General features: G+C 48.8%; 1 protein-coding gene across 3 annotated transcripts in view; it reads right to left on the reverse strand.

The window, feature by feature from the left end:
• LRCH2 (leucine rich repeats and calponin homology domain containing 2) overlaps positions 1-14,326 on the reverse strand; it is a 281,372-nt gene that overhangs the window by 146,164 nt on the left and 120,882 nt on the right. For all 3 annotated transcript variants that reach the window (XM_082262513.1, XM_082262512.1, XM_082262511.1), the window contains exons 9-11: positions 13,375-13,478; positions 13,225-13,292; positions 10,753-10,863 (exon numbers count right to left, since the gene is read on the reverse strand). In XM_082262513.1, the coding sequence (XP_082118639.1) occupies positions 10,753-10,863; positions 13,225-13,292; positions 13,375-13,478 (283 nt within the window). The remainder of the gene's footprint in view (positions 1-10,752; positions 10,864-13,224; positions 13,293-13,374; positions 13,479-14,326) is intronic.

Raw genomic sequence — 14,326 nt, forward strand, 5'->3', positions numbered from 1 at the left:
CTACAGCTGAGAGTGGGTTTATACCCCATGGGACTGACTTAGGAGTAGTCAAGCTTTTTCCTGCCTAGTGTCCTACTACTGTAGGGGGCAGTATAACCCAATGGTTAAGTAGAATCAGGAGCGGTGTCCGTCAATGAACGAAAGAGAAATGGGATTTTTTACTCACTGTGAAATCCATTTCTCTGAGTTCGACGGACACAGCACTCCATTAATCATGACTATGGGGTTATATTGCCTGCTCCAGGAGTAGCACTAGGCAGAACAAAAAAGCTTGGCTATGCCCATGGGCCGTCCTCAGCTGGTATATAACCCCCTCTCTGCTATAGATATTCAGTTTAGTAGCAAGCAGTATTAGAAGTATCAAAAGCTCCTAAGAGGGGTGGGTGCCATGTCCGTCGAACTAAGAGAAGTGGATTTTACGGTGGGTAAAAAATACCATTTTCTCTTTCATTCATCAACGGGCACAGCGCTCCATTAATCATGACTATACAGACAGCCAAAAGCAGTTGCAAAAGGTAAATGAGGAATGGGGAAAAAAATCCAAGTCTAAACACAAGAGCCCTAACCGGGTAACAGGAGCTCAACCAGGACACAGGAGCCCCATCTGAAAAATAAAAATTTAAAGAAAAACACCCCTCAAGAGGGAACAGCCCCTTTTAAACAGAAGCCTGCAAAACCTTGCGGCCAAAAGAAGCATCCGCAGATGCACAAGTATCTACTTTGTAGAAATTGGTGCAAGTATGCACCGATGTCCAAGTGGCCAACTTGCAAACCTGAGATGTTGACGCTTGATGACGGAAGGCCAGGAAGTACTCAGCGCCCGAGTAGAATGGGTTGTGACAGGGAAAGGAGGATACTGACCTTTAAAAGAATAAGCCTGAGTCACCGTCTGTCTGATCCATCTAGAGATGGAAGCCAAATAAGCGGCTAGCCCTTTCTCTGGTCCCTGTGTAACCACAAAAAGCGAGTCTGACATCCGAAAGGACTCCGTGACTGCCAGATATATCCGAATCTTCCAAACCACAGCCAAGGTTTGCAAAGCAAATTCCTTGGGATGAGCCAGCTAGGGACACAAGGAAGGCAACACAATGTCCTCATTCAAATGGAAATCAGACAACCCTAGGTAGGAACGATGGACAGGGACGAAGAACCACCTTATCTCTATGGACCACTAAATGGGTAGTACGACAGGATAGTGCCGCCAACTCCGATACCCTGCAGGCAGAGGCAATAGCCACAAAGAATGCCACCTTCTGGGATAATGTAGGCATAATCTCCCAAATATTCTTAAATGGAGATTTCTGGAGAACTGAGAGCACTAAGTTTAAATTTCATGGCGGCAAAAGAGACTGTGCAGGTGGAGCCACATGTTGAACACGCTGAATGAAGGTACGAACTAAAGAGTGCGTGGCTATGGGTCGCTGAAAGAAGATTGCCAAGATTACCAGACATGTGGTCCTTGATGGTACCCAGGGCCAACTTCTGGTCAATGCCTCATTGAAGAATGGCTAAGATCCGAGCCAAAGAAAAGGAGCGAGGATAAGCACTAATCAACTCACATCAACAAATGTACGCTTTCCATGTATATCTTGCTAGAATTTGACTTCCTCGCCTTTGCCATAGGAAGAATCACTGATCCTTGCAAACCTCTATCCCTCAATACCTGGCTTTCAATAGCTGAGCAATTAAAGCCAGCGACTGTAAAGCAGGTTGGTAGATCAGCCCTTGGGACAACTGGTTCTCTCTGACAGGTAGCCCCCAAGGGACGTTTAAGGCAACCAGAATGATTGGAAGACCCTCACCCTTGATTCCTCGCAGGAACCGTGGAAGAAGCTTGAGCTGAGGATGATACTGGCCTTACAGTGCCCCTAGGACTTCTGCGGCATCCACCAGAGGAATTTGTGACCTCGCCACGAACCTTGGTATCCTCCTGTGGAGCCGAACCTGCTGAAGGAGCTGCATACAGGACTGTGCAAACAGAACTGTCTTGAAGGTGGACACCACCAGACCCAGAACCTGTATATAAGTTAAGAGAGAATACTTTCAGTGTGACAGCAGCCGGCAAATCACAGCTTGTGGTTCTTGAAGTTTGTCCACAGCCAGGTAATTACATTTCCTGGATGGGGATATGGGGGACCTTAGGTAGTTCTGATGTCACCCGATCCTTTGCAGGAATTATATCCACACAAGGAGACACAGGGCCTAAAACCCCTGAAACAAAACTATGCCCCTCTACTTTAGTACTCCAAAAAGGATCATTTTGTGGATACCCTTGGCGCTCATTAAGGAGGTCCATGCGGGCCGGAAACCTGCAAATTGCCCCCCCCCCACCCCAGTCTTGGGTGAGGGCAGACCTTCATGCTGAACGCGTCTTGTCTGAGGGTCCAGAGGAGCCAGCTCTAGGCTTACCAGACCAAGGTTGCTTGGAAACCCACTGGGAAGACTTGAAAGATTTATTCCCTTGTCTGCAGCCCCGGAAGCACAAAAGAATTATGAGCGGAGAAGGAGGGCCCATGTTTAAGTCGAGGCTCCTTCCCTTTCATAGACTGTGGCAGGAAGGTACTCTTCCCCACCATGAGAACCTTAATGATGTCATCCAGAGTAGCCCTAAACAGGCGATCAACTTGAAAAAGCAGATCAGTGAGAGCTTTCTTTGAGGCTTGGTCTGCAGACCAATTCCTAAGCCACAGCATGTACCTAATTACCACTGCTGAAACAGAGAGCTTGGACAGTACTGGAGCAGCATTCAAAGCTGCATCACATGACTGCAGCCCCTGGACCAACTAGCCTGCCAGATCAACATAAGCAGAGAGAAACTGCTCATTACCTAGACCCGACATCAAAGCTTGGCTCATTCAATTAGTGACAGAGACACCAGGGCCGAGGCCAAGACCGGTCGCAATGCCGAACCAGCCATAGTAAACATGCTGCGTGCCACAGCCTCTGCTTTCCTGTCAGCTGGGTCTTTAAAGGACGGGGATTCCTCTACTGGGATCATGGTTGATTTATTCAACCTAGAAACAGAAGGGTCCACCGCTGGTGGACTAATCCACTTTTTTAAAAGTAATTCCTCAAAGGTGTAACGTACTGAGAAATGTTTGGGGACCACAAAGGGCTGCTTTGGTTGTTCCCACTCCTTATAGATAAATCTGTCAAAATAAGGAAAATAAGGAAACACCTTAGCTGTATGAGATGACTTGTGTGTACCAAAAGGGACAGCCAAGCCTGTGGCCACATCAGCCATGTCCTCCATCTTTTCAGTTTCACGCACTGCAGTAATAATTGCATCCATCGCTGCTGCGATCATGGAGGAATCATCCTCACTATGGACAGATGGGGGGGGGGGGGGCGTGAAGTCCCAACGGATGGGCCACGTCCACGGAGGCACCAGGCTCAGAATCTGAAGAGACAGACTGAGCAGGAAAAGACGGGGGGACGCTTCCTCCTAGGGCCTTTGCCCACACGCCACTTCCACCCAGGATACCAAGGACTGTAGGCCCACCGCCAGCACAACCAATAGGGGGCTAAGGTTCAGAGGGACCTGCCACCTCCATGAGCGGGTCAGTGGGGGAGAGGTGACCCTGGGGCTCCATCAGGATAAGGGAGACCCCGCAGCACATACGTTTTTTGGCACCACTATGGATCCCCCACACTCAGGGCACACATTAGCAGAGAGAGAGATAGGGACCCCACCAAGGACTTACCACTACCAGCTGAAGAAGCGCCAAATATTCGGACCCAGCAACTGCCATCAGTGTCCATCCAGTTCATATATCCCAGAAATAAGAGGAAAAGGAGCCCTGGCATCACCACACTGCTCCGCCCGCCACTAGCATCATGCCAGACTAAGGAAAGATGGCCGCCACAACGTCATGGACTACACAAACATGGCCATCAGCCAGAGACCAAGCCAAACAAAGGAAAAATGGCCGCAGTGACATCCCTGACTTCCCAAACACAGCTGCCGACCATGCCAAACGTTTGGTACAGGCTGTCAGGATCCTCCCTGAGCCCTCTGCACCACTGCGCCCTCTGCAATGGGACCCCCAAAGTACTTTACACTGCACATGGTAGGAAATACATCCAGGGGAATCCGCTGCACCCTCTGCACTGAGACCCCCACCAGACTCAAGGACCTGCGCCGGGTCTTATGCGACCCTGCGAGACATTTACCTCGCAGGCCAGCCTCTGTCCCTGAGGCTATGTCATGGCGGACCTAGCGCTTAGCTGTGGTCTGCACATGCTCGCTGGCTGGACTGGGGGGGAACCACTGGATCTAGATTATCCAGCGCGTCGCCCAGCCCAGCAGTAGATCTCCCAGGAAAAAAGCAAAAAGATGCACCGAAGGAGAAAAAAGCAAACATTGCTAGGATCAAAAGATCCCAGCAGGGAGCCTAGGTCTTTACTCCTGACTAGACAGAATAAAATTAAATACCTAGAGCAGAGAGGGGCTTATATACCAGCTGAGGACAGCCCATGGCCATAGCCAAGTTTTTTTTGTTCTGTCAAGTTCTACTCCTGAAGGAGACAATATTACCCTTATAGTCATGATTAGAGGAGCGCTGTGTCCGTCGATGAACGAAAGAGAAATACTTCTATGCAGCACACGCCTACTGTGAAGTATTAAAAAGCATGTACAGTAAGAAAGAAATTACTTGGAAACGGGAACCCTTTAGATGATCCGTTGGCCAATCACAATCTAGCCAAGGACATACTCACATCTAAAGCCATTATGCTGAGTCTTGTCAGCCAATCACAAGCTAGTTTAGTGGTAATTTACATGCCAAACATACTTTCCTCTATATAATAATATATGCATAGATTATAGAGTCTGCAGATTCAAAAAAACTGAATTTTTGTAAAATCTTACCTGTAAAATTCCTTTCTCTGAGTCCTCCGACAGTCGCCGCCTCCTCTAAGTCATCACAATTGGGTATTGTCCACCTGTCCGTAGGACCAGCTAGCCATATAGACTTAGTCAAAAGACAAAAGGCATTAGCATATACAGACCCACGGGGGCTGTCCCATCTGGCCAATACCCCCCTGCATCACCACTCCCAACTCAGTTTGGTAGCATAGCAGTAGGTAATAAGAACCCCACAAAAGAGGGGCGGGGGCGGCGACTGTCGGAGGACTCAGAGAAAGGAATTTTACAGGTAAGATTTTACAAAAATTCCGTTTTCTCTTACGTCCTCCGACAGTCGCCGCCTCCTCCAAGTCATCCCAATTGGGATGTCCCAAAGCAGTATAGACATGAGGGGTGGGAGACGCAACCGTAGAAAAGGCAACGCAGTACCCACATCAGAGAAAGGAATCTTACATTCACTGTAAGAACCAACTGGGCAACAGAGAAAAAAACATGCTCAACAGGAGCAACAGCCCAGGAAAGCAAATGCCAACAGCCAGGGACCCAGAGAAAAAAACTCAAGGGTCCATCATGGCACAGCCGCACTGAGAACTTTGCGGCCAAAAGAAGCATCAGCTGATGCCAGAACGTCTACTGTGTAGAACTTGGAAAACGTGTGCACCGACGACCAAGTCGCCGCCTTGCACACCTGGGCCACCGAGGCCCGATGCCAATAGGTCCAGGAAGTACTCAAAGACCTGGTAGAGTGCGCCCTAACAGGGAAGGGCGGAACCCGTTCCTTCGAGGCGTAAGCCTGTTCAATGGTCTGTCTGATCCATTTGGCAATAGTCGCTGCGGACGCAGCCATGCCCTTCCGAGGTCCCTCAGGAAGGACAAAGAGGGAATCCGTCTTCCGAAAGGACTCCGTAGACGACAGGTAAACCCTGATCGCCCTGACAACATCCTTTGGATGTATTGGCTTCGAACAAAGCGAAGGCAGGACAATGTCCTCATTAAGGTGATAATCCGAGATCACCTTGAGAAGGAAGGATGGGGGTGGTCGCAAAACCACCTTATCCCTGTGAATTATCAAGTAAGGGGAGCGGCAAGACAACGCCGCCAGCTCCGACACTCTGCGAGCCGAAGTGATCGCCACAAGAAAAGCAACTTTCTTCGAAAGCAGAGGCAACGATATCTCCCCGATATATTCAAAGGGAGCCCGCTGCAACGCGGACAGGACCAAGTTCAGGTCCCATGGAGGTAAAGGCTCCTTTCTGGGAGGAGCCAAATGTTGCACACCTTGAATGAATGTGCGCACCAAGGAATGAGACGCCACAGGGCGTTGGAAAAGGACCGCCAGTGCTGACACCTGGCCCTTTATTGTGGCCAGCGCCAGGCGCTGATCCACACCAGACTGGAGGAAAGCCAAGATTCTCGACACCGAGAAGGAACGAGTGGAAAACCCCCTGGACTCACACCAGGTGAAGTAGGCCTTCCAGGTACGGTAATAGATCTTACCAGAGGAAGATTTCCTAGCCTTGATCAAGGTAGGGATAACCTCAGAGGATAGACCCTTGTCCTTCAAGACCTGGGTCTCAACAGCCAGGCCGTTAAAGCCGGCAACTGTAAAGCAGGATGGAAGATCGGACCTTGAGACAGGAGATCTTCCCGCAGAGGCAGGTGCCACGAAGGTGCCACTGCCAGGCGAGGCCAGTCCGGTGCCACCAGAATCACCATGTGCGGTTCCGAGGCCAATCTGCGAAGGAACCGGGATAGCAACTGAATCGGAGGAAAGGCGCACAGCAGACGATACTGATGCCAAGGGGCCACCAACGCATCCGAGGCGTCCGCCAACGGATCGCGCGGTCTTGCCACGAAGCTTTTCACCTTTCGGTTTAGCCGGGATGCGAACAGATCCACATCTGGGGATCCCCAATTCGCACACAGCATCTGAAAGACCTCCGGGTGAAGGGACCATTCCCCCTGGTCCAGGGTCTGGCGGCTCAGATAGTCGGCCTGCCAATTTTTCACACCCGGAATGTATCGCTCTTAGTTCCAGTACATTTATCGAGAGGGAGGATTCCTCCTCCGACCAAGTGCCCTGGGCAGATAGGTTGCCCAGGACTCCACCCCAGCCCGACAGGCTGGCGTCCGTGGTAACCACTGTCCACACCACAGGGCGGAAGGACTTGCCTTCCGCCACCGCCGAGGACTGGATCCTCCACAGAAGAGCCAATCTGGTCTGGCGACTCAAGGAGACATCCAGATCCAAGGACTGAGGAAGTCTGTCCCACCTGGCCAGGATCTCCGTCTGGAGAGCCCGCGCGTGGAACTGGGCAAAGGGAATCGCCTCGAAGGCCGACACCATCAACCCCAGGCCCCGCATGCAGGTCCTGAGTGACGAGGATGGATTGTCCCTGAGGGACCTGAGTTCGTCCCGCAAAGTCCGGAGCTTGTCCTCCGGTAAGAATGCCTTTGCCTGAGCAGAGTCCAGAATCATTCCCAGATAGGGAAGGCGAAGCGACGGAGACAACGCTGATTTCTGAACGTTGATGGTCCATCCCAACTCCTGGAGCGTCTGTACCGTGATGGACAGATCGCACACAAGGTCCTGGCTGGCTCTCGATCTCAGAAGCAGATCGTCCAGGTACCCCAGGACCGCAATGACCTGGGCCCGTAGCAGGCCCAGGACCGGTGCCAACACCTTGGTAAACACCCTTGGTGCCGAAGCGAGACCGAAAGGTAACGCCACAAACTGGTAGTGGTCCTCTGCAATAGCAAACCGAAGGTACCGCTGATGAACCTCGAAAATGGGGACGTGCAGGTACGCATCCTTCAGATCTATCGAAGCCAGGAATTCTCCCGGACTCAAGGAGGCCACAACCGAACGGAGAGACTCCATTCGAAACCTTCGAACACGCACGAAGCGGTTCAGTGCTTTCAGGTCCAGAATAGGACGCACTTTGCCCTCCTTCCTGGGCACAGTGAAGTGAAACCTGTCCCGATGAGGCACCGGGACAACCACTCCCTGAGCAAGCAGGTCCTGCACCACCCGATGCAAATCCTGCAGACGCCCCGGAAGCAGATGGAGATTGGAGGGAAAGAATCTGTCTGCCGGCCTTGAAAGGAATTTGATCTTGTATCCTGATCGAACGATTTCCTGGACCCACCTGTCCGATATCCGGAGCAGCCAAGGTTTGGAGGAAACCGCGCAAATGACCCCCCACCCCAGAAACGGGTGAGGGCGCCCCTTCAGGCAGAGGCGGAGTGTCCCGCCGAGCCGGCATTGCCGGCCTTCTGCTTACCCGCCCAGAGCTCCTTCTGGTTGCCCTGGGCCTTGAAAGGCTTGCCCTTGGATTGGTTCCGAAAGGCACGAAAGGACCCCTGATTAGACCTAGGCGCAGAACCCCGCTTGCCTCGGAAGGACTAGTTCTTCGGGTTCTGGGGCAGCATAGTGCTCCTGCCCCCCGTGACGCCTTTTACCAGGGTATCCAACGCCTCGCCAAAAAGACGAGAGCCAACATAGGGAAAATCAGCAACAGTTTACCGTGAGGACTGGTCGGCCGACCAGCTCTTCAGCCATATCAGTCGCCCGAGAGGCGAGCCACCAAGGGGGCCTCATTTAAGGCTGCATCACACAGATACATGACTCCTTGGTGGATCTAATCCACCATTTCCAGTTGGGCATGCGGCACGTCATCAGACACCAGGTTGCTACGACGCACCTTGATCCAATCAGCTACCGCCTGAGCCACCATAACGGGTTTGAGCAACGAACCCGCCACCGTATAGGAATGGCGGGCTAGAGACACTAACCGCCGGTCCGTGGGATCCCGGAAAACCGGAGTATCCTCAGTAGGAACCAAGGTAGCCTTGCTCAGCACGGCCACAGTGTGATCTACCTGTGGAGGCACACACCATCGCGAGTCCGTAGCCGGCGCAAAAGGATAAAGCAATTTGAACCGACTAGGCACCACGAACGGACGTTTTAACGTGTGCCACATTTCATTAACAGTGTAATGAAAAGCAGCTGGGCAGGTAAAAACCTGCGCAGACTTGCGGGTTCTGTGCGTCCCAAAAGAGGACACAATGCCCGGAGGATCGGGCTCATCCTCTAAATGCAAAGTTTCTTTTATAGAAAACAATTAACTCATCCATGGTCGCCCGTTCATCAGGGGACCCTGGGGAGGATGTGTCCACACCCTCAATTTCAGCCTCCCCCTCAGACCCCGGGGGGTCCAGGGATGAGCGGGACCCTGAAAAGGGCACGCTCGCAGCAGCAGCAGCATCCATATCCCCATCTGAATCAGAAGAGAGAGACAGCCTTGGCCGTTTTCTCGCAGCCCGTTCAGACATCAGCATTTCCATATTTGCCACTAAAGTCGCAACTACAGCAGCCAGATCAGGTCGCAGCGGAGCCACAGGAGAACTGGGGCCCCCCACCAAAGCTGGAGGAAACTTGCTTTCCTGAGAATCCACGGCTCAATACAGTAAAAAATTACAGTGCAAAAAATTAGTGTACCGTCCCCTTAAATAGCGCTGCGGAATGCGCAGCCCACCGCTACTGTCACAGCAATGAAGACCCCCAAAGGAGAAAGAAAAACTGAGCCAGAAGCAGTATGCAGAAGACGACTGAGAGGGGTACACTGCAGAGCCCACAGATCGTTGCTACCTGTGCCTGTGCTGTCGCAGAGAAAAAGGAAATGCTGTTGGGAGGGGCTGGCTATAAGCCAGACCTCAGGGAAAATGGCTGCCCCATAGGGAAGCATAGGAGGCTTCACTAAAATGGCCGCCGACATGCGGCCGAACCGATCGTTCTCCCGCCCCTAAAATGGCGGCGGATGGCGCCAAAAACGAGCGGTATACTCGCCCCAGAGGGGCAACACAGTGTGCATAGCAAAAAACATGGCGGACCGCGCAAATTTTCGTCCGCAGCGGTCGCCGCACCAGACACACGGCTGTACCCCCAAACATGCACCTAAGGTGACACAGGGACAGGGACCCCCAGCAAACAGACATATCTGTACAAAAACGAACTCCGCAGGGATCGCACAGGGAGTCATACAGGCACAGACATGGGGACACACAGCAACACAGACTGCCACCCCAGACAGAGGCCCCACACAGAAAAGTACTTACCTGTACCCGATGGCGTGGGGGAGCCTCTATGCACGGATAAACCTCTGTCCTCATCTGACAGGGAGTGCCGTGAGCCAGGGACATGACGCTGCAGCACCGCAGACGAGTCCTGTGAGGTAGCCACCTCACGGCTGCATCCCTGCATCGAACAGGGATGAATCGTTCTTAGTGCCGGGGCGAACCATAGCTGAACGCTCGATGGCGGGCTGGGGGTCCATCTGACCCTCAGTGCCCTGGAGAACCAGGGCGGCCAGTCCGAATCCCAGCACCGCATGATCCATCTTCATCCGAAGAATAAACTAACACTAAAGCTGACAAAATAAACAGCTAGTAAAGTGAGAGAAAAAAACTGACATTTTCAAAGAAAATCAAAGAAAAAGATCAGGAAGGCTGAGACAGAAGCCCCAGCACAAGGAAAGCCTAACTAGTCCTGATGCTAGGCAGATTAAAACTGAGTTGGGAGTGGTGATGCAGGGGGGGTATTGGCCAGATGGGACAGCCCCCTTGGGTGTGTATATGCTAATGCCTTTTGTCTTTTGACTAAGTCTATATGCCTAGCTGGTCCTACGGACAGGTGGACAATACCCAATTGTGATGACTTAGAGGAGGCGGCGACTGTCGGAGGACGCAAGAGAAAATAAATATTTAAATGATATTTTATAGGAGCAAAGAAGTTCAAAAACTGTACTTATTCTTTAAGTCCCTTTAGTCCACAAAGGTCCAAATGAAAGTCACTAAAGACTTAGCCACAAACACGGTATACATACCTGTTGTGCTTTTCTTGCTGTAGTAACTGTGCTGCTATTTTCCTCAGATCTGTAACTTCTTTTATTTCATCTTCTTCCTCCGCCTCTACTAAAATTTGCTCTTTTTGAAGCCTGAAGGGAAACCAAAGTTTAAAACTTGACAAATTTACATATTCCCATGATTATCATCTGCTTCTATAAAAGTAAATGTGTCTCTGTGGGATAGCAGGTGCTTGGGGAAGAAGAAAGTATTCTTCTCAGTTTTGGTTCCGACAACCATCAGACAGAAAGAAGACAATTTCCATTAAAACAGGGACACAAACATCAATAAAAAGGCTGAGAGAGGTTCTGACACTGGCGCAACCTACCCAAAAACTAAAAGAAAAGAAAAAAAAAAAGGGTTGGCTTGAGATGGGCTTTGATGTTATTAAAATTACACTTCCATTTCAAATTGCAGTTTTTTTCTAAACCCAACAAAATTCATATGGATATCTGTATACAGAATGCCAGAGAAACCTAATCTGTTTTGACTGGTTCATTGATTTTCTTGGAAAGCCTCCACTTTAACCCCCTCATGCCGTGTGTACACATATGAGCGGCTTCACAGAAGCAGGTCTTTATCAGTCGAGCTGCATATATGTGTACACTCTCACAGAGAGCCCCAAATGCCTCTAGCTAGCAGTACTGTGGTTTAGAGCCGACAGTCGGCTTTCCGTCGGTAACGACCGATGCGGCTCGGGAGCCGCTCGATAGTTACCCGGGTGTGCGGGAGGGGACGTCCCCCCCTCCTGCCGCCTTCCATGACTTTGCCCGGGCCTCCCGTCCCACCGGGAGACCCGAGCACCCAGCCGGCGCGTCCGCCGGCTGGATGGAGTCCCAATCTAAGCCGTAAGGTGGCAGATTTAAAAAAACGGCTGTATGCAAAAATGCAGTTTTCGGCGTTTTGCATACATGAAAGTGTAGTGGAGGGGGTTGAGGGTCTTTTAGACCCTCGATCCCTCCATAAAGAGTACCTGTCACTGCATATTGGTGTCACAAGGGATGTTTACATTGCTTGTGACAGTAATAAAAGTGATCATATTTTTTTTTTTTTTAAAAAAACCTGTAATTAAGTTAAATAAAAAAATAAAATAAATAGGAAAAAAAAAAATTTTAGCCGCCCCCATCACCGTTAGCTCGCGCACGAAAGAAGACGTATATGGAAGTTGAGCTGCGAATGAAATCTCTGTTCAAACCACACGTGAGGTATCGCCACGATCGCCAGAGCGTGAGCAATAATTTAAAAAAAGAACTACACTCTAACTCTAAACTGGTAACTGTTAAAAAATTTTAAAGCGTCGCCTATTGAGATTTCTATTGACCGTAGTTTGTCGCCATTCCACAGGTGTGCGCAATTTTAAACCGTAACATGTTGGGTAACTATTTACTCGGCGTGACATCTTTCACAATATACAAAAAAAAAAAATGGGCTAACTTTACCGTTTAGTATTTTTTAAATGCAGTGAAATGTAATTTTTCGTAATTTTTCCAAAATGGCGTTTTAAAGACCGCTGCGCAAATACCGCGTGACAAAAAATATTGCAATGACTGACATTTTATTTTCCAGTGTCTTTGCTATAAAAATATATATAATGTTTGGGGGTTCTAAGTAGTTTTCTACGGTAGGAAAAATACCGATTTTAACTTGTAAACAAAAAGTGTCCGAAATAGGGCTGGGGCTTAAGTGGTTAATATAAACAGCAAATATATGTACACAATAAATAAATAAATAGTCAGGGTTTGATCTAGGTCAATGATTGGGCTAAAAAGTCAGGGTCAGTGTATTTAGGTAGGATTAAAAAAAAAAAAAAAAGTATCAGTATCCATACGTTTTATGTAAGTAAAAAAAAAAAAAATGTGCACAACTGTTTCTGACCCTCACTAAGTGTACAAACAACAAACAATATTACTGCAATATCAGTGAGAGAATTTTTGGTAGGTTATGGGTAATAGCAAGAAATTTACAGCTAAATTAAAAAAAAAATTAATAAAAACCAAATCAGGTATATCCATTACCATTTACCACCAAATAAAAGCCCAATTTGGCCTGAAAAAATCAAGGTATAATTCACCAAGATGCACTAAGTAGTTGCGATGATATGTAGAGTTTTGCAACGTTGCAAAACTGTGTTCAGGCGATTTGAAGGGGTAAATAAAACAAATAAAATTACTACAAACCATTAAAGCTTTCTTTCAACTTATCAGTTTCAGGTCTGTCCTCAGAAGCTGTATAAAACTAAATCATAAGGCTGTAGTTCTGCTTACACGCAGCATTTCCAATTTATCAGTTTAAGACCCTTGATGAATGAAGAAAGCAAAATCGGTGACTCAGAAAATTAAACCACAAAAGGAGGTTGCAAGGGAAGGTCAGAAGGGCTGTCCGTTAGTGATCGCCTTTACAGCTGCTGCTTCTAAACTACTGCTTTGGAATGAACAAAAAATATCTACCGGTACCTTTGCTCTTCTTCCCATTCTTCATTCTCATCTGCCTTCTCTGACTTATCACAAAGTTTTCCACGTTCCTGAAAAACCCAATGGCACAAATCTTAGGATTGGGCATTTTAGAACAGTTACAGCAATGCTCATCAATACTCTAAGAGTTACCTTAATATAAGAAACAAAAGGACCACTAAGTTGTACATCACCATGATCTGACAAGGTAGCATCGTCACCATTGGGATCATATTCATAGCCATCCTGATCCTGACCTGTTTTGTTGATGGAGAGAGCAAAGTTACTTCTCTGCTTTTATTTTTCAGCTTCATTTTTTCTGCTATCATCTTGCAATCTAACTAAATGAAAAACACAAGCCCTCACTCCACGCCTCTTACCACAGACTATATAGAAGAGTTTGGTCAGTAAGGAGAAAAACTTTCTACATGAACATAGGACTTTTTTTTTTTTTTTTTGGGTTGGGAGTTTCAATGCTAGAATGTAGTATTCAAATATTTAGCAGAACCACTACCACCACTTATTGGTCCTGATTTATCAAGCAGCAATACAAAATTAAGATCTTAACGTGCTTGTAAACTCAAATGGGTAAAATTGATTTAGCCTCCATGTGTTTGTTCATTAACCTCCCTGGTGGTATGATTATGTCCAGATTTCTGTGCTAAAAGTGGTACATTGGTTTTCACGGAAATCTGTTGTTTTACATTTTAAAACTCACCTTCCCCTGCGATCCCCCACCACCGTCCTGCTATGTGCTCGGCCGATGCCGGCACCTGTCTTCCGGTTCCCTTCCCTGCGAGCGTTGGGACGCAGGGGGGTGGAACCGGCGGCAATTTCAAAAGTGTAAATACACAAATGACATGATACATAGCTGTGATCCTAACATATTACACTGTATCATGCCATTTCACCACAGGATTGCACCTGGGGACTTTTCCGGTGCCCTGCCTGTGCTTTTCCAGTTTCATTGTGCCTGGAAAATTGAGAACGACCATGGCGTCCAAAAAGCGTTGTTTTTGCCCAAAAGTGCTTTTAGACGAACTAGAAAACAGCGACAGCAAAACGGAGTTACTTGAAGAACTGAGCAATAGCGATTCGTGGGAAA

Source organism: Pelophylax lessonae (assembly GCF_965119305.1).
Source record: "Pelophylax lessonae genome assembly, chromosome: 7".
Classification (NCBI taxonomy): Eukaryota; Metazoa; Chordata; class Amphibia; order Anura; family Ranidae; genus Pelophylax; species Pelophylax lessonae.